The sequence below is a fragment of the Stegostoma tigrinum genome, chromosome 2 (assembly GCF_030684315.1).
Source record: "Stegostoma tigrinum isolate sSteTig4 chromosome 2, sSteTig4.hap1, whole genome shotgun sequence".
NCBI lineage: Eukaryota > Metazoa > Chordata > Chondrichthyes > Orectolobiformes > Stegostomatidae > Stegostoma > Stegostoma tigrinum.
In genome coordinates, this window is record NC_081355.1 from 125094163 (window position 1) to 125114342 (window position 20180).

At 43.6% G+C, this 20180-nt stretch overlaps 1 protein-coding gene across 2 annotated transcripts in view; it reads left to right on the plus strand.

Annotated features, from left to right (window-relative positions):
* waca (WW domain containing adaptor with coiled-coil a) overlaps positions 1-20180 on the plus strand; it is a 128424-nt gene that overhangs the window by 95998 nt on the left and 12246 nt on the right. For both annotated transcript variants that reach the window (XM_048562661.1, XM_048562671.1), the window contains one exon: positions 17237-17414. In XM_048562661.1, coding sequence (XP_048418618.1) covers positions 17237-17414 — 178 coding nt within the window. The remainder of the gene's footprint in view (positions 1-17236; positions 17415-20180) is intronic.

Below are 20180 nucleotides of genomic sequence, written 5' to 3' on the forward strand. Positions count from 1 at the left end.
CACATTTAGGTGTGAATTGTACTGTTAATGGTAGAACCCTTAGGAACATGAATGTAAAGATGGATCTGGGTATGCAGGTCCACAGTTCCCTAAAAGATGGCCAAAGGGATTATGAAGAGCTGTGGCGTGCTTGCCTTCTTCAGCCGGGCCATGGAGTACAAGAGTTGGCAAAACATGTTGCAGCTACATCAAACGTTTTGTTAGGCTGCATTTGGAGTATTGTGTGCAGTTTTGGTCACAACATTGCCAGAAGGACGTGAAAGCTTTGGAGAGAGTGCAGAGAAGATTCACCAAGGTGTTGCCCAGTCTCAAGGACATTGGTTATGAGGAAAGGTGAAAAACACAATGATTGTTTTTACTGGAAAGACGGTGGCTGAGGGGATATCTGATCGAGGTCTACAGAATTATGAGAGACATGGATAAGATGGATAATCAGAGGCTTTTTCCCAGGGTTAAAGTTTCAGTTCCAAAGGGGCACAGGTTCAAGGCGAGAGAGGGACAGATTAAGGGAGATGTCCGAGGAAGGCTTTTCACACAGAGTGGCAGGAGCCTGGAATGCACTGCCAGAGGTGTTGGAAGCTGGCACGTTGGCGACATTTAAGAGGCATTTGCATTGTTACATGAATAGGGAGGGAATAGAGGGATACAGATCAAATAAGGGCAGAAGGTTTTTTTTTAGTTTAGTCAGAGCACAATGATTGGCACGTGCTTGGAGGGCCAAAGGGCCCATTACTGTGCTGTACTTCCTCTTCTCCCTCTCCCTCTTCCTGTCCGTGTCTTGTTCAAACAAAGGCCTTCTCCCTGCCAGCAACTAGGTAATTGGCTCCCAGGTAGCTGATCGACTTGTAGGTGTATATGTTTGCTCAGAAGCCATAGGACCTCTGAAAAGAAAGGAGCTGTCCTTTTTCTCTTCAGTAAAAGAAAACGCATCAAGTCAGAAGAAAGACAGTTTATTCCCCCTTATCAGTGGCTGAAACGTCCTCCTTACTAACACCTGGGGCTCGTGCCAAAAGCAGGGAGAGTTATCTCTCAGCCTAGTGGAGAGACAGCCTGATGTGGTCGTACTCCAGAAATAATATGGTACAATGTCCCAGACACGATCATCACCATCCCTAGGTCTGTCTTGTCCTACTGGAAAGAAAGGGCAGAGTTGGCAGCATGACGGTGTGCAGCCAGGATGGAATTGCCATGGGAGTCCAAACAACATCGAGTCACATGTCATCATGGAACCTCCTGATTACCAAGTACCGATGTCCCGTGGCTGATGATTCAGCACTCTGTCATTTTGGGCACTGCTTGGAGGAAGTAATGAGGGTGCCAAGGGCACTGAATGAACTCTGGCTGGGGGCATTTCCATGTCCACTACCAAATGTGACTCTGATTGGTTTGGTTCTAAGGGAAAATAAAACAAAGAACTGTGGGTGCTGGGGATTTGAAATGTAAGAGCAGTAATTGTAGAGATTTTGCACATCTGGCAGCATCTGTGAAGAGAAAACAGCTAATGTTTCAAGTCCACTGGCTGCTCTTCAGAATTCTTTTTCTCTTCACAGCTGTTGAGAGATCTTAAGCGTGTCCTTTAGGGTGGCACAGTGGCTCAGTGGTTAGCATTGCTGCATTACAGCGCATAGAATCAAGGTTTGATTCTAACTTTGGGTGACCAAATTTGTAGGTTTGCATGTTCGCCCTGTGTCTGCGTGGGTTTCAACAGGATGCACCGGTTTCCTTCAAAGTTGTGCAGGTTAGGTGGATTAACCAAATAAATTCCCCTATAGTGTCCAGGAATATGCAGTCCAGAAGGGTTAATTATGGTAGATACGGGGATAGGGAGTGGCCTGGGTCTGGGGGAGGATGCTTTTCAGAGGGCCATGGCAGACTCAATGGGCTGAATGACCTCTTTCTGCACTTTAGTGAGTTTGTGATTCTAAAGGACATTTTTGCTGATGGATTGGGTCTGCAGGAGGTAGTGAGCAGAAAACACAATTTATTTCATTCTCACCAGTCTGCCAGCTGTAGACTCTTCTGTTCGTGGTTCAGTATTAGTAAGAGTGACCATTGATTGCACAGTTCTTAGGGAGATGTAATCATGCCCTTCACATCGCAAATACTTCGCATGGTGTTGTGTGGCATTATCACAGAGCTAAATGGAACAGCCTTTGAACAGACCTAGCAGTTTAAGACTGGGTATCCGTGAGGCATCATGAACCGCCACCAGCAGCAGAATTGTTGACCAACACAATCTGCACCCTCAAGATCTGGTTTCATTTTGTCATTACAGTTGAGCCAGGGTCAACCTTAGTTCAATGAAGAGTGTAGGAGGGCATACCAGAAGCTGTATGAGGTGCCAGCTTGATGGAACTACAAAACAGGACTACTTGCGTACCACACAGCATAAGCAGCAAATGATGGACAAAGCCAACAGATCAGATCTAAGCCCTCAGTCCTGCCATGTCTCGCCGTGAATGCTGGTGAACAATTAAACAACTCCACTGCAGAACTCCAGAAAGATCCCTAATGTCAGTGATGGAGGAGTCCTGCACGTCAGTGCCAGATGATGAGACTGAAGTATTTAACCGCAGTCTTTAGTCTGAGGTAGCATGTGGGTGACCATCTCTGCCTCCTCCCCAGGTGTCAATCTTCAGCCAAATAGATTCACTCCTCATGATGTCAAGAAATGGCTGGAGGTATTGGGTTCTGCAAAGGCTGTGGGCTCTGACAACTTTCTAGTTATAGTACTGAGGATATGTGCTGCAGGACTTTCTGGGTCCTTAGCCACATTTTTCCAGGACAGCTACAACATTGGCAATTTCCCAGATGTTGGGCAAATGCCAAAATATGTCTTGTGCTCAAAAAGCAGGACAAATCCAGCATGGCCAGTTGCTGTTTTATCAGTCGTAGAGTCCCAGTCATAGAGCATGGAAAAAAAGCTGTTTTAGTCCTACTAGTCCACACCCACTGTATTCCCAAACTAAACCAGTCTCACCTGGTTCATTTTTCTACAAAACTTTCATATTCATGAACTTATTACTAGTATTTGGAAAGGCCAGGACTAGTTAGGGATGGTCCATATGGCTTTGTGAATGGGGAATTGTGTCTCCTTAACTTGATTGAGTTTTTTGAAGACCCAACAAAGAGAATTGGTGAGGGAAGAGTGGTGGACGTAATCTGTATGGACTTGAGTAAGGCACTCGCAATGTTCCTTGTGGAAGATTGGTTAGCAAGGTTAGATTCACATGGAATACAGGGAGAACTAGCCATTTGAATATAGAACTGGCTTGAAGGTAGAAAGCAGAACATAGTGGTGGGGGGTTGTTTTTCAGACTGAAGGCCTGTGACCAGCAGTGTGCTATAAGGATTGGTACTGGGCCCACTAACTTCTATCATTTATATAAATGATTTGGATGTGAACATAGGAGGTATGGTTAGTAACATTGCAGATGGCACCAAAATTGGACATGTAGCGAACAGTGAAGGAGATTAGGAACAAAAACAAAGTTGCTGGAAAAGTTTAGCAGGTCTGGTAGCATCTGTGGAGAAGAAAACAGAGTTAATGTTTCGGGTCCGGTGACCCTTCCTCAGAACTGATGGTGGCTGGGAAAATGTCAGTTTATATGCAGAAAATAGGAAGGTGGGTGGGGTAGGGAGTAAATGATAGGATACAGCCCAAAGAGAGATAAAGACAGTTGGACAGACAAAGGAGACAAAGTGAAGGAGATTATCTCTGAGTACAACAGGATCTTGATCAGATGGGCCAATGGTCTGAGAAGTGACAGATGGAGTTTAATTTAGATAAATATGAGGTGCTGCATTTTGAAAAGGCAAATCAAGGCAGGACTGACACACTTAATGTGTAGGGAGTGTTGCTGAACACAAAGACTGTGCAGTGCAGGTTCATAGTTCCTTGAAAATAGAGTCACAGGTAGATAGGATAGTGAAGGGCCAGTGTACTGAGTACAGGAGTTGGGAGGTCGTTTTGCGGCTGCACAGGACATTGGTTAGGTTACTTTTGGAATACTCTGTGCAATTCTGGTCTCCCTGCCATAGGAAGGATGTTGTGAAACTTGAAAGGACTCAGAAAAGATTTGCAAGGGTGTTGCTAGGATTGGAGGGTTAGCACTCTAGGTCTAAATAGGCTGAGGCTGTTTTCCCTGGAACATCGGAGGCTGAGGGCTGACCTTTGTAGAGGTTTATAAAATCATGAGGAGCATGGATAGGGTAAATAAGACAAGATCTCTTCCCTGGGGTGGGGGGGGTTCAAAACTAGAGGGCATAGGTTTATGGTGAGAGGGAAAGATTTTTAAAAGGGACCTAAGGGGCACCTTTTTCAAACAGAGAGTGGTGTGTGTATGGAGTGAGCTGCCAGAGGAGATGTTGGAGGCTCCTACAATTAGAACACTTAAAAGGCATCTGGATGGGTATGTGAATCAGAAGGGTTTAGAGCTATATGAGCCAACTGCTGACAAGTGGAACTAAATTTATTTCGGATATCTGATCAGCATGGACAAGTTGGACTGAAGGGTCTGTGTTTCTGTGCTGTACATGTCTATGACTCTAACTTATCGAAATGTCTTTTTAAAAAGTTGTAACTGTACCTGCATCTACCGCATTCCCTGGCAATTCATTTCACAAATGAACCACTTCTTTAATTCAGAAAACAGTTGCCACTTATCTGTTTTTAAATCTTTCTGCTGTCAACTTAAAAATATGCCCCATGGTTTTGAACTTCCTCGCTCTAGGTAAAAGACCCTTGTCATTCCCCTTATCTATGCCCTTCATGATTTTATAAGCCTCTATAAGGTCATCCCTCAACCTGGTACACTCTAGTGAAAAAAGTCCCAGCCTTTCCAGTTTATTTTATGTCTCAAACCCTCTGTTCCCGGCAGTGTCCTGGTAAATCTTTTCTGATCTCTCTCCAGTTTAATGATGTCCTGCCATAACAGGACAACCGAAATTCACAGAACTTCCAAAGAAGCCTCAGCAACATGTTTTACAACTTCAACATGATGCCTTGATTCCTATGCTCAAACAATCTGAGCAATGAAGGCAAGCGTGCTAAATGCATTTCTAACAACCCTGTCTGCCTGTGATGTAAATTTCAAAGAATTACGTACCTTGAACCCCTGGATCTATCTGTTCTACAATACTACCCAGGACTACCGTTAATTTTATAAGTACTGCTCTTATGTGTTTTACCAAGATGCAATACTTCTCATTTACCGAAATTAAACTTCATCTGCGACTCCTCAGCCCATTGTCCCTTTTGATCAAGATCACTGTAATTTTGGAAAAGGGCCTCCACTGTCCATTATACCACCAATTTTTTGTCATTTGCAAACTTACTGCACGCCTCCAATGTTTGTTTCTAAATAATTTATATCAATGACAAATAAAAATGGATCCAGTACTGATCCTTGTGAAACACTGCTGGCACCACGCCCCAGCTCTGCAAAACGACCCTTAACTACCTCCCTGTCTCCTACCATAAAACCAATTTTGTATCCAGTTGACAGGCACAACTTGAATCTCATGTGGTCGAACTTTCCTAATTAATCTACCATGCAGAACCTTGTCAAAAACTTTACTAAAGTCCAAGTAAACAGTTTCTGCCTTCCATCAATCTTTTTGGATACTTCCATTTAAAAAAAATTCATTCAAGTTTGTGAGACATGATTTCCCTTGCACAAAACCATGTTGTCTATCCCTAATCAGCCCTTGCCCCTCCAAATGCATGTAAACCTTTCAGAATCATCTTCTAACAGCTTGCACACTGCTGATGTCAGGCTCTCACAGGTCTATAGTTCCCAGACTTCTCCTTACAGCCTTTCTTAAGCAATGGCACAACATCAGCCACCCTCCAATTCTTCACCCATGTTTACAGCTGATGCAAATATTTCTACTCTGGTTCCTGCAATTTCCTCCCAAACTTTGCACAACATCCTGGGCTACACTTGATCACATCTTGGAGATTTATCTACCTTTATGTTTTGTAAGACCTCCAGCACTTTCTCTTCTGTAATGTGAACTGTTTTCAAAATATCTATTTATTTCCCTGTGTTTTCTAGCCTCCGTTTCTTTGTCTGTTCTAAACACTGATGTGAAGTATTCATTTTAGTATCTCTCCCATCTCCTGAGGTTCAACACAAAGATAACCTTGTTGATTTTTCAAGGGCCCTAGTCGCACTGTCTCTAATTACTTTCTTATTCTTAATGTATTTGTAGAATCTTTTCTGATCATCTTTAACTTTATTTGCCAAGGCTGTCTCATATCTCTTCTTTGCCTTTCTGATGCCCTTCTTAAGAATGTCCCTATACTCTTTTCATACTCCAAGAGATTTAGTTGATCCCAGTTGTTTGTATTTAATATGAATTTTTTTTATTCTTGACAAAACCTCAATATCTTTATTCATCTGTTGTTCCCTAATCTTACCAGCCTCAGCTTTCACTGTAACAATAATATAATGCCTCTGAATTCTCACTGCCAAGCTTTGGAAGGCCTCCTACTTGTCAGTCATCCCTTTACCTGCGAACAGACTACTCCAATCAACTTTTAAAAGTTCTTGTTTCATACCCCTTTAAATTTTACCTTGCTTCGATTAAGAACTGTAATTTTAATGGAAGACTTACCCTTTTCCATGACGATTATAAAGTCTACTCTTGACGATCAGCGAAGTGATTGAAAGTGGTATCAAGCAGCACTTGCTTCACAATAGCCTACTCACTTGTATCCAGTTTAGGTTCCGCTTGGACTACTCAACCAATAACATCATCGCAGCCTTGGCTCAGACATGGTCAAAAAAACCAAGTCTAGAGGAGAGAAGTGACAACCCTTGACTTCTAGGCAACATTTGACATAGTTTGGCATCAGGGAGTTCTAGCAAAACTGGAGTCAGTGGGAATTGGTTGGGTTGGGGTTGGGGGGGTGGGGTGCGGTGCATGGTGAAACCCTGCTAGTTGGACTCATACCTGGTACCAAGTAAAATGGTTGTGATTGTTGGAGGCTATCTGGGTATCTCTGCAGTCAGTCAGGGCATCTAGGCAGGAGTTCCTCAACGTAGTGCCCTTGGCCCATACTGTAATGACCTTTCATCAACAAAAAGATGCTTCATCATTGATCTTTCCTCCATCATAAGGTCAGAATTGGTTGTGCAGTGTTCACTACCGTTCACAACCTTGATTCAGAAGCAGTCGTGTCCAAGTACAGCATGACCAGGACAGTACCCAGGTTATGGCTAACAAGCATCTGCTTTACAAAATATTTAGGTCCTCACCCATTTCCTTACTGCTTGAGCCACGTGCAAATTGGCTTAGGGATAAGGAAGTTAGGGAAGTAAACACGTGGCTAAGGGAAAGAGGGGTTCCATTTCATGGGGAATTGACATTAGTTTTGGAACCGGGGGGGAGGGATCTGTACCGATGGGACCTGAGCCGAACTGGAACCAGTGTTCTAGCGAAAGGGATAAATAGGGTGGTCACTAGGACTTTAAACTAGTGAGTCAGGGGTGGTGGGGGAAGGGAAAGGGAAATCGACAGGGAGTGTGATGGTAAATAAAAAGGTAAGCAGCAGGTTAGCATGTGTGCAGGAGGGTTTAAGTTCAAGGCAGACTGTGAATGAAGCAAAAAAGGAAGGATAACTCGGGAGATATTAGAGATGTTGGAAATCATGAGGGTAAGAAAGCTAGCATAAAGGCACTTTACCCGAATGCTTGTAGCATTCGTAACAAGATTGATGAGTTAATGGCACAAATCATTGTTAATGAATATGATTGGTAGCCATTATGGAGACATGATTACAGGATGATCACGACTGGGAGTTAAGTATCCACGGTTACTAGATTATTCGGAAGGACAGATAGAAAGGTAAGGGAGGTGGTGTAGCTCTGATATTCAAGGGCGACATCAGGGCGGTGCTGAGAGATGATGCAGGTTATATGGAGAATGAAGTTGAATCCATTTGGGTGGAAATTAGAAATTCTAAAACGAAAAAAAATCACTGATAGGCGTAGCCTATCGGCCACCAAATAATGACAACACATTATGGTGGGCAATAAACAAAGAAATAACTGATGTCTGTAAAAATACTACAGCATTTACCATGGGGGATTTTAATCTACATGTAGTTTGGTCAAACCAGCTCAGTCAAGGTAGCCTTGAGGACGAGTTCATTGAGTGTACCCCTGATAATTCTCTTGAACAGTATGTAATGGAACCGACAAGGGAACAAGCTGTCCCAGATCTGGTCCTGTGTAATGAGACAGGAATAATTAATGACCTCACAGTTAGGGATCCTCTTGGAAGGAGTGGTCACAGTATGGTTGAATTTAGAATTTAGAATACAGATGTGAAGATAAAATCCAATACCAGGGTCCTGTGCTTGAACAAGGGGGACTACAATAGAATGAGGGAGGACTTGGCTAAAGTAGACTGGAAAGGAAGATTTTATGGTGAGACAGTTGATGAGCAGTGGAGGACTTTGAAAGCAATTTTTTCAAAGTGCTTGGCAAAAGTATATTCCATTGAAAAGGAAGGACTGTAAGAAAAGGGGTAATCTTCCACGGGTGCCTAAGGAAATAAGGGAGCCTGTCAAATTGAAAGAGAAGACATGCAAAGTGGCCAAAAGCAGCATGCAACTAGAAGATTGGGAAAACTTTAAAGGTCAACAGAAAGCCACAGAAAGAGCTATAAAAGAAAAGTAAGATAGAACATGAAAAAAACCAGCTCAGAATGTAAAGACAGATAGCAATGGTTTCTATAAATATGTAAAACGAAAGAGGGCTAAAGTAAACGTTGGCCCTTTAGATGAGAAGGGAAATTTAGTTATGGTATATGATGAAATGGCCGAGACATTGAACAGGTATTTTGTATCAGTCTTCACAGTGGAGGGTGCTAATAACATGCCAGTAATTGACAAAGAGACAAAGGTAGGTGAGGACCTGGAAAAATCATTATTACGGAAGAGGTACTGTTGGGCAAGCTAATGGAGCTAAGGATTGATAAGTCTACTGGGCCTGATGAAATGCATCCCAGGGTACTAAAAGATATGGTGTGAGAAATAGCAGGTGCACTGGTGGTAATTTTCCAAAATTCGCTGGACTCTGGGGCAGTCCCAGCAGATTGGAAAACAGCAAATGTGATATCACTGTTTTAAAAAAGGAGACAGACAGCAGATGGGGAATTATAGACCGGTTAGTTTAACCTCTGTAGTGGGGAAGATGCTTGAGTCTATTATCAAGGAAGAGATAGCAAGGCATTTCCGTTGGGCAGACACAGCATGGGTTCGTGAAGAGATATGGGGATCTGCAGATGCTGGAGAATCCGAGATAACAAAGTGTGGAGCTGGATGAACACAGCAGGCCAAGCAGCATCTTAGGAGCACAAAAACTTTTGATGTTTTGGGCCTCGACCCTTCATCAGAAAAGGGGGATAGGGGGAGAATTCTGAAATAAATGGGGAGAAAGGGGGAGGCGGACTGAAGTGGATAGAGGAGAAGATAGGTGGAGAGGAGAGTATAGGTGGGAAGGTCGGGAGGGGATAGGTCAGTCCCGGGAGGATGGACAGGTCAAGAGGGCAGGTTGAGGTTAGTAGATAGGAAATGGAGGTGCAGCTTGAGATGGAAGGAGGGGATAGGTGAGAGGAAGAACAGGTTAGGGAGGCGGGGATGAGCTGGGCTGGTTTTGGGGTGCATTGGGGTGAGGAGAGATTTTGAAGCTGGTGAAGTCCACATTGATACCATTGGGCTGCAGGGTTCCCAAGCGGAATATGAGTTGCTATTCCTGCAACCTACGAGTGGCATCATTATGGCAGTGCTGGAGATCTAGGATGGACATGTCGTCTAAGGAATGGGAGGGTGAGTTAAAATGGTTCGCGACTGGGAGGTGCAGTTGTTTTTTGCGAACCGAGCGTAGGTGTTCTGCAAAGTGATCCCCAAGCCTCCGCTTGGTTTCCCCAATGTAGAGGAAGCCACAAGGGGTACAGCGGATGCAGTATACCACATTGGCGGATGTGCAGGTGAACCTTTGCGTGATGTGGCTTTTGTGCTCTTAAGATGCTGCTTAGCCTGCTGTGTTCATCCAGCTCCGCAATTTGTTATCATGGGTTCATGAAGGGCAGGTCATACTTGACAAATCTTTTGGAATTCTATGAAGACGTTACAAGCAAGGTGAACAATGGGGACCCAGTGGATGTGGTGTACCTAGATTTTCAAAAGGCCTTCGACAAGATGCCACACAAGAGGCTGCTGCATAAGATAAGGATGCATGGCGTTAGTGGTAAAATATTAACATGGATAGGATTGCTTAACTAATGTGGAGCAAAGAGTGGGGATAAACGAGTGCTATTCTGGGTGGCAGAGATAAAGGGAACTGCAGATGCTGGAGAATTCCAAGATAATCAAATGTGAGGCTGGATGAACACAGCAGGCCAAGCAGCATCTCAGGAGCACAAAAGCTGACGTTTCGGGCCTAGACCCTTCTTCAGAGAGGGGGATGGGGAGAGGGAACTGGAATAAATAGGGAGAGAGGGGGAGGCGGACTGAAGATGGAGAGTAAAGAAGATAGGTGGAGAGAGTATAGGTAGGGAGGGGATAGGTCAGTCCAGGGAAGACGGACAGGTCAAGGAGGTGGGATGAGGTTAGTAGGTAGATGGGGGTGCGGCTTGGGGTGGGAGGAAGGGATGGGTGAGAGGAAGAACCGGTTAGGGAGGCAGAGACAGGTTGGACTGGTTTTGGGATGCAGTGGGTGGGGGGGGGGGGAAGAGCTGGGCTGGTTGTGTGGTGCAGTGGGGGGAGGGGACGAACTGGGCTGGTTGAGGGATGCAGTAGGGGAAGGGGAGATTTTGAAACTGGTGAAGTCCACATTGATACCATATGGCTGCAGGGTTCCCAGGCGGAATATGAGTTGCTGTTCCTGCAACCTTCGGGTGGCATCATTGTGGCAGTGCAGGAGGCCCATGATGGACATGTCATCTAGAGAATGGGAGGGGGAGTGGAAATGGTTTGCGACTGGGAGGTGCAGTTGTTTGTTGCGAACTGAGCGGAGGTGTTCTGCAAAGCGGTCCCCAAGCCTCCGCTTGGTTTCCCCAATGTAGAGGAAGCCGCACCGGGTACAATGGATGCAGTATACCACATTGGCAGATGTGCAGGTGAACCTCTGCTTACTGTGGAATGTCATCTTGGGGCCTGGGATAGGGGTGAGGGAGGAGGTGTGGGGACAAGTGTAGCATTTCCTGCGGTTGCAGGGGAAGGTGCCGGGTGTGGTGGGGTTGGAGGGCAGTGTGGAGCGAACAAGGGAGTCACGGAGAGAGTGGTCTCTCCGGAAAGCAGACAGGGGAGGGGATGGAAAAATGTCTTGGGTGGTGGGGTCGGATTGTAAATGGCGGAAGTGTCGGAGGATGATGCGTTGTATCCGGAGGTTGGTAGGGTGGTGTGTGAAAACGAGGGGGATCCTCTTGGGATGGTTGTGGCGGGGGCGGGGTGTGAGGGATGTGTTGCGGGAAATACGGGAGACGCGGTCAAGGGCGTTCTCGATCACTGTGGGGGGAAAGTTGCGGTCCTTGAAGAACTTGGACATCTGGCATGTGCGGGAGTGGAATGTCTTATCGTGGGAGCAGATGCGGTGGAGGCAGAGGAATTGGGAATAGGGGATGGAATTTTTGCAGGAGGGTGGGTGGGAGGAGGTGTATTCTAGGTAGCTGTGGGAGTCGGTGGGCTTGAAATGGACATCAGTTACAAGCTGGTTGCCTGAGATGGAGACTGAGAGGTCCAGGAAGGTGAGGGATGTGCTGGAGATGGCCCAGGTGAACTGAAGGTTGGGGTGGAAGGTGTTGAAGTGGATGAACTGTTCAAGCTCCTCTGGGGAGCAAGAGGCGGCGCCAATACAGTCATCAATGTACCGGAGGAAGAGGTGGGGTTTGGGGCCTGTGTAGGTGCGGAAGAGGGACTGTTCCACATAACCCACAAAGAGGCAGGCATAGCTGGGGCCCATGCGGGTGCCCATGGCCACCCCCTTAGTCTGTACGAAGTGGGAGGAGTCAAAAGAGAAGTTGTTGAGTGTGAGGACGAGTTCAGCTAGGCGGATGAGAGTGTCGGTGGAGGGGGCCTGGTCGGGCCTGCGGGACAGGAAGAAGCGGAGGGCCTTGAGGCCATCTCCATGCGGAATGCAGGTGTACAGGGACTGGACGTCCATGGTGAATATGAGGTGTTAGGGGCCAGGGAATTGGAAGTCCTGGAGGAGGTGGAGGGCGTGGGTGGTGTCACGGACGTAGGTGGGGAGTTCCTGGACCAAAGGGGAGAAAATGGAGTCCCGATAGGTGGAGGATATTCCTATTCTGGGTGGCACTCAGTGACTAGTGGCATGCCTCGGGAATCGGTGTTGAGACTGCAATTATTTACAATTTATATAGATGATTTGGAGTTGGGGACCACCTGTTGTGTGTCAAAGTTTGAAGATGACACTGATGAGTGGCAGAGCAAAGTGTGCAGAGGATTGTGAAACTTTGCAGAGGAACATTGATGCATTGAATGAGTGGGCAACGGTCTGGCAGATGGAATACAATTTAAATAAATGTGAAGTCATACATTTTGGTAGAAGTAATAGTAAAAAGGATTATTACTTGAATGGTAAAAAGTTGCAGCATGCTGCTATGGAGGGGGACCTGGATGCCGTTGTGCAGGAATCACAGAAGGTTGGTCTGCAGGTACAACAAGTAATTAGGAAGGCAAATGGAATTTTGTCCTTCATTGCTAGAAGGATTGAGTTTAAAAGCAGACAGGTTATGCTGGAGCTGCACAAGGTGCTGGTGAGGCCACACCTGGAGTCCTGTGTGCAGTTTTGGTCTCCTCACTTGAGAAAGGATTTACTGGCACTGGAGGGGGTGCAGAGAAGGTTCACTAGGTTGATTCTGGAGTTGAGGGAGGTTGGTTTATGAGGAGAGACTGAGTAGATTGGGATTATATTCATTGGAATTCAGAAGATTGAGGGGGGATCTTAGAGAAACATATAAAATTATGAGGAGAATAGATAAAATCGAAGTCGAGAGGATGCTCCCACTGGCAGGTGAAGCTAGGACAAGAGGGCATAGCCTCTAGATTAGTGGGAGCAGATTTAGGACTGAATTGAGAAGGAACTTCCTCACCCAGAGGGTTGTTAATCTGTGGAATTCCTTGCCCAGTGAAGTAGTTGACGCTAAGGTGGATTTCTTTTGAACAATAAAGGAATTAAGGGATATGGTGAGAACAAGGTAATTGGATCTGAGTCCACGAAAAGATCAGCCATGATCTTATTGAATGGCGGAGCAGGCTCGATGGGCCGGATGGCCTACTCCTGCTCCTAGTTCTTATGTTCTTATCTGCACCATATAAATGATAGTGAATAACCGCCACCAAGAAAGATGATCTAATCACTGCCCCTTGAAATTCAGTAGTGTTTGTTTTGCTGATTGCCTCACTGTTAACACCCTGGGGGTTACAGTTGAACAGAAACTTAAACAGGACTTGCCTTATAAATGCAGTGGCTACAAGAGTAGGTCAGAAGCTAGGAATTCTGATTCCCATGATTCAGACTCCTGACTCCACAAAGCCTGTCAACCCATGTCCAAGGCACAAGTTAGGATTTTGATGAAACCCTCCACACTTGCTTGGATTAATACAGCTCCAGCAACACTCACGAAGCTTGACACCGACCAGGAGAAAGCACCCCATGTGCACAAACATCGCTTCGCTTCACTCCAGCACCAACGCTCAGTAGCAAGTGTGTAGCATTGACAAAATACACTGCAGAAATTCATCAAACATCCTTAGACAGTACATTCCAAATCCATGATTGCTGCAGTCTGGAAGGCCAAGGGCAACATAATGTATGACAGCGCGACCATCTGTAAGCTCCCCATGAAAGTCATTCACCATTCTGACTTAGTAGTTATTCGAGGAGGCCCCAACCAAAACGGATAGAGAGGAACCAATAGATGTATTGTACTTGGACTTCGAGAAGGCTTTCAACGAGGTTAAGTCTTAACATAAGAACCAAGGTGTTAGGGGCAGTATCTTGATGTGGATAGAGAATTGTGGAATGAGCAGGAATTAGTGAATGGAGATAAGGGATTCTTTTTCCAGTTGGCAATGTTGTCAGTGCTACGACCACAGCTGTTTACAATGTATGTTACTGGCTTAGAGAAAGTAAGTGAATTTGCAGAATAAACGAAAAGGTTGAAAGCAGGCTATGAGAGGGATCCAGTTTACAGAGAGATGTTGATAGGTTAAGTATGTAAAAGTTTGGCAAATGGAGTACAGTATAGCAAAATGTCAAGTTGTTCACTTTTTCTTCCCCTTCAAAAGACTATTATTTAAATAGGGGAAGGCTGCAAAACAAAGGGACTGGGAAGTACTTGTGCATGGAACGCAGGTGCAGCAAGAAAGCAGGAAGAGTAATGGAATGCTGGCCCTTATTTCAAGAGTGTTGTAGTACAAGAGTAGGGAAGTCTTAACTGTATGAAGTGCTAGTGAGACCACATTTGGAGTTTTGGTCCCCTTATTTTTTTCAGAAAAAGTTACTGTTTCATTTGGAGGCTGTTCTGAGAAGGTTCAGTAGCATGGTCCCTGGTTATTGAAGGATTGTCTTATCAACAAAAGTTGGAACATCTTGGGACTGTGCTTATTCGAGCTTAGAATAATGAGAGGTGATCTCACTGAAACATAAATGTATTTTAAGGAGCTTGACAGGCTTAGGCTAAATACTGAGAGGATGTTTCCCCTCATGGGAGTGTCTTGAACCAGAGGGCATAGTCTCAGAAATAAGGGGAGCCAATTTAAGAATGGCAAGGATGACAAGGAATTTCTTCTCTCAGAATTGTGCCTTTGGATCTGCTTACCGCATATCTGGGAGTCAGAGTCCTTGTGCATATTTAATGCTGAGGTAGATACATTCTTCAGTCGGGGATGGGGAGGGTGGTTTTGAGGAAAGGATAGCAAAGTGGACATGAGTGTTGGATCAGCCATTGTCTTGTTGAATGGTGGAGGAGACTCAAGGGGCTGAATGGCCTACTACTGTTTCTTGTTTAAGTGATCTTAAAAGGGCATATTCTTGGCAGTGGAGAGAACCTTGTTTTTGCATTTGAAAACTATTAATATCTAAGTCTTGTTAATTTCTATTGTTAGCTTCTTCTGGAATGAAGAGATTTGACTATGCATTGTACAGTCTTCCACTTCAGTAACAAACAAGTTATAAGTGGGACTACGACTTATTTTTCCATGGCAGCATGCCACGTATGCCCAAATTGAAGAATTTGAGTGGATTTATCTGGTGCAAAGAGCCCCTGCTCTGCCCAACTCATGATTTTACAGCTGTGTCAGCATTTATGATTTTGTTATATTCGATCCCGAAATGAGCTTCCAACAATTTATTCACTATGATCAAAACTGTTGTCTTCGATCTCTGTAACATTTGCAAGTCTCCTCCTGTGCACCTTCTGCTGAAACCATTAACCAGTAAAACACACTGGCGACTGGCCTTCCATCCTCCATACAGTTCAATTTATCCAAAACATGTCCTCGCTGCCAACTAATCCTGTTCATTTATCCATCCTGTGTTTGCTGACCTGACTCCCAGTTAAAAATTCTCATCCTTGTTTAAATCTTTCCATAGCCTCACCCCTCCCTTGAACCTGAAACATTAATTCCGTTTCTCATTGAGCAAATTACTTCACTATCGCTGGTTTAAAATCCGGCAGTTCCCTCCCTTACAGCATTGTGGGTCAACCCACACCAGGAGGACTGCAGCGGTTCAAAAAGGCAGCTCATCACCACCTTCTCAAGTGCAACTAGGGATGGAAAAGAAATGCTGGGCAGCCAGCAATGCCCACATCCCGCAAAAAAATAAATTTAAAAGAAATACTTCCAGACCCTGAGTTTTCCCAGCGTGCTTTTTTTTAAATATTTCCAGTAACCACAGTATTTACTTTCACTTCTTGAGATGTCTGCACCCCTCCAAACTGCTCTGTTCTACATGTGCTATTTTCATCCCTTGCATCACTTGGTGTCATTTTAAACTCATTGCATTCCTGTGAATGCCTTCGGCACCTTGACTACACTGAATAGGGTGTCTCAAGTGTATGTTCATTCCTTAGAGGAGGAGACTGGAGAGTTAATCGTGGTGTGTCACTAAATCAATATTTTGCTTAGGGTTTCATGATGGAGGACACTATTACCATCCCAATATTAACAGATAATGCAGATGTTGTGCAAAGGGAGAACCTTGGACCAATCATCTGTAGGGAGAATGTACTGTGCAAACTATTGGGATTTAAAGCAGACACGTTCCAGGGTGTGATGGCCAGCATCTTGGAGTCTTACAGGAAATGACACCAGGGATAGTGGACCCATTGGCTATAATATTCTGAATTGGAAAAGTGCTAATATAATGCCCTTATTTATAAAAGGAAGGAGGCAAAAGGTAGGAAACTACACGCCAGTTGATTTAACATGTTGGGAAATTGTTAGAATCCATTATTAAGGAAGTAACAACAGAACTTTGGGGAAATCAAAGTACAATCCATCATGGTTTTATGAAGGATAAATCATGTTTCACTAATTTGCTGGAATTAAGATGTAACAAGTCATACAGATAATGGTGATCCTGTAGATGTACTACCTCTGGACTTCCAAGAAGACATTTGATAAGGTGCCACATTAAAGATGTGGGGTGCCATATAAAGATCCCATGATCAGCAATGGGATAATGACAGTACAATATGATTTTAACAGAAAAATATTGTCCAGGACAAGATAAGAATGTTCTCTCTTTTTTCTATTTTGAAATTGCGCTATTTTACCTTTTTTGTTCCAGGATTTGAAAGAACAAACAGGTTTAATGTCTCATCTAGGAGATAACATCACTAATGGAGCAATGATCATTTCATACTACGTTGAAGTGCCACTGTAGATTGCTTTCTGTAGCCTTGGAAGTGAGAGTTAAACTTTTCTCGGGGGGGCATATGTGATGCTGTTGCGCCCTAACATTGACATTCTCTGTGTTCTCCTTCAAGATTCAAAGTGCAAAACATTGTCTAGTATAGGATAATTCCAATCATTTATATTGTTCTGATGTTTTTCAAGGAAACCATCTGAAAATTTAAGCATGAGTAAATTTGGAAGCTAGAATTTGAATACGTGTTCTCAATTTGAGTGGTATTAAATACATGTTTTGAAAGGTTTATAAAATTTGTGTGGACCATAATTTTAAAATTTTCACAGCAACCAGAGAAGTCCATCATCAAGTCCAAATCATATTGCAACTAACAGTGCATCTTCAGTACCGTCAACAACATCTGCACGTTCTTCGTGTTCATTGACGCCGACACTAGCAGCGCACTTCAATGAAACTCTTATAAAACATGTTCAGGGTTGGCCTGCTGATCATGCGGAAAAGCAAGTAAGTGCATAGCTGTTTTTGTATTATACTTGAATCACATTATTAGGAGCTGGTGCAAGGGTGTTGATGTTTTGGAATTTTTGAGATTTATTTGGCTTCTGCTCCTTTTTCGGTTCCTTTATTCATTTCCCCAACTAGCAGGTGTTTTCTCAGGATAATTTCAATTGTGGATCCAAGTTGTCGACTAAAATGAATGACTGTACAGAATTGCTTTGAGTTGGGTTAACTGCCTCAGCTGATAACTAGATGATTTAGTGTCTTGTCACAGGATGCTGATGTTTTACCTTTGTGCTGAAACACAATTTTTAATGACAGTAGGTTTGATTTTATCTACATTTATGGCAAAGTACTCTAAGCTTGGTGGCCATGCAGATTCAACATTTTCTTGTTGCAGATTTGGACCAAGTGGTATTATTATCTTTTGACGCAGTATTCTTATAGCCATTCAACTCTGTCAGATTCAGGCATCAGTGATCATGGGTTATTTGTGAAACTAGAAATGCAGTGAAGTTTTAATGGTGTCCTCTGCACCAGAAACCTATAATACTTTTGAAGTCTGATACCATTGAGCAAATTATCCCTCTGAAGCTTCCATTAAACCAAATCATTTGCAAATATGCTGAATAATTCTAAAACTGCACCTGATGTATTTTGTTTGCCCTTGCAATTCAAGGATATGGAGTCAGGGTGAAACGATAAGAGTTGGGATACACATCAGGAATATGTTCAATAATTGGCAGAGCATCTTGAGTGTTAAATTGTACTTTTTTTTTTCCTTTGGACCACCAGTTTTGCTAGATGTCTTTAGCATTCAAATTCCAGCTATTCGACCCTTGCTTGCAAGTCTAGATCAAAATGTAAATGTGAAGTGATGCACTTGGGCAGGACAAACAAGGCAAGGAAATGTATGATGAATGATTGGACCTGGGAAGCACTGACAGTCAGTGGTACCTTGGTGTGCATGTCCACCTGTACCTTAAGGTAGTACGACATGTAGATAAAGTGGTTAAGTAGTAATACGGGCTACTTGCTTTAATTAGCTGAGTTTAAGAGTTGGGAGGTGATACTCAAAATGTATAAGAAATTAGTTAGGCACAGCTAGAGTATTTTGTGCACATCGTTGAAGGGCTGTGATTGCACTGGAGAGGGTGCACAGGAGATTAACCAGGATTTTGCCTGGACTGGAGAATTTTAGTTGCGAAGAAAGATTTAAAGGCGTTGTTTTTCTTGGAGCAGAGGAGACTGAGTCAAGGTGCAATTGAGAAATAGAAAATTGAGGGGCAGTGTATACAGGAAGGAAGTTTTACCCTTGTGGCAGTATCAGTGACCAGGGGCATAGATTTAAGGTGGGGTGCAGTAGGTTTACGGGGGATGTTGATTAATTTTTTTTCACCCACTTGGTGGTGAGAATCTGGAACTCATTGGTGGAAGAAACAGAAAACCTCATAACATTTAAAAAGTATTTAGATGTGCACTTTAAATGACAAGACCATGTGTAAGATTAGAATAGATTATGACATTGGACTGATTCGGTGGTGTTTTATTTGATAGACAGACACAGCAAGTCAGACTGAATCAGACTTGCGAACACTGGATTGTAAAACACAGATACTAAAATATTCAATGACCTTCAAAATCGCCTAATTGTCTGTAACCAGACAATATGAATAACATATATCAGACACCAAATTTGTAGTTTCAATGGAAATTGACCGTTTATTTTTACTTTAACTTTAGCAGAACAAAGTTAAACAACAAGGTAATTAACCTATACAGTTTAAACCTTTGATCGCTCTCTCCGACAGACAGATGCAGTTAAGCAAAAGAAAGTAAAAGGTGTAACTGGTCACTTCACTTAAGTGTTTTTGAATGGTTGCTAAACCTTCATGCACTCCTTAAATAATAATAATCACAGGCACAAGGGACTGTATGTCTTTCTTGAATTCCAAAGTCATCAGTTAACGCAGCTTCTGCAGACTGCCAGAGATTTTTGCATCGGTCTTGCAGACTTGGATACTTTGCTCAGAACTTTCAATAATTCGATAACTGGAGAGCAACCAAAACTTTGTACAACAGCTTTCACAATCACACTGCATTCTGCCCAAAACACACAAGAAACCAGTTCAAATTATGGTTTCTCTCAGAAGATTCCATGTGGTTGGCTGGGCAGCACACTTCTGCCCTTGATTGATCCATTCAGTAACCAATCAGCTGCCAGTCGTGAGCCTAGAACACTTCGGTACTGAAATAACGTCACGCCCTTCGGACAATAATGAACCTTCAATTATTCTTTCAGGCCAGTCCCCATAAACAAATGTTGTTTGTTCTCCCTCCCTTCCCAAAATAACCTGCTGCTGTTAGGTCAATTTTGACTTCAGCTCTCAATTCCAAATAAAAACGAAGAAAAATAAAATAATAAAAGTCTCAACATTTTTGACCAGTACAGACTTGATGGGCTATTGGGCTATTTTCTGTACTGTAGACGTCAATGACTGAAAGTTATAAGATTTGGAATCATGTGATACTGCTGGAACCCAAACTGAGAGCTAATGAGCAAGTTATTAGTGAACAGGTGCCGTTTGATGCCACTGTTACAGACTCCTATCATTTTACGATTGTAAGAATACTGCTGGAGCTCTTGTTATTTGTCTGGATAGGAAGTATCCTAGCACTGTTCCACTTAACATTTATATATCTGTACAAGTAATATTCAAATGTGAATTGAGTAAAATTAGCTCTAAAATCCACCACTCTGGTTGAGGTTTC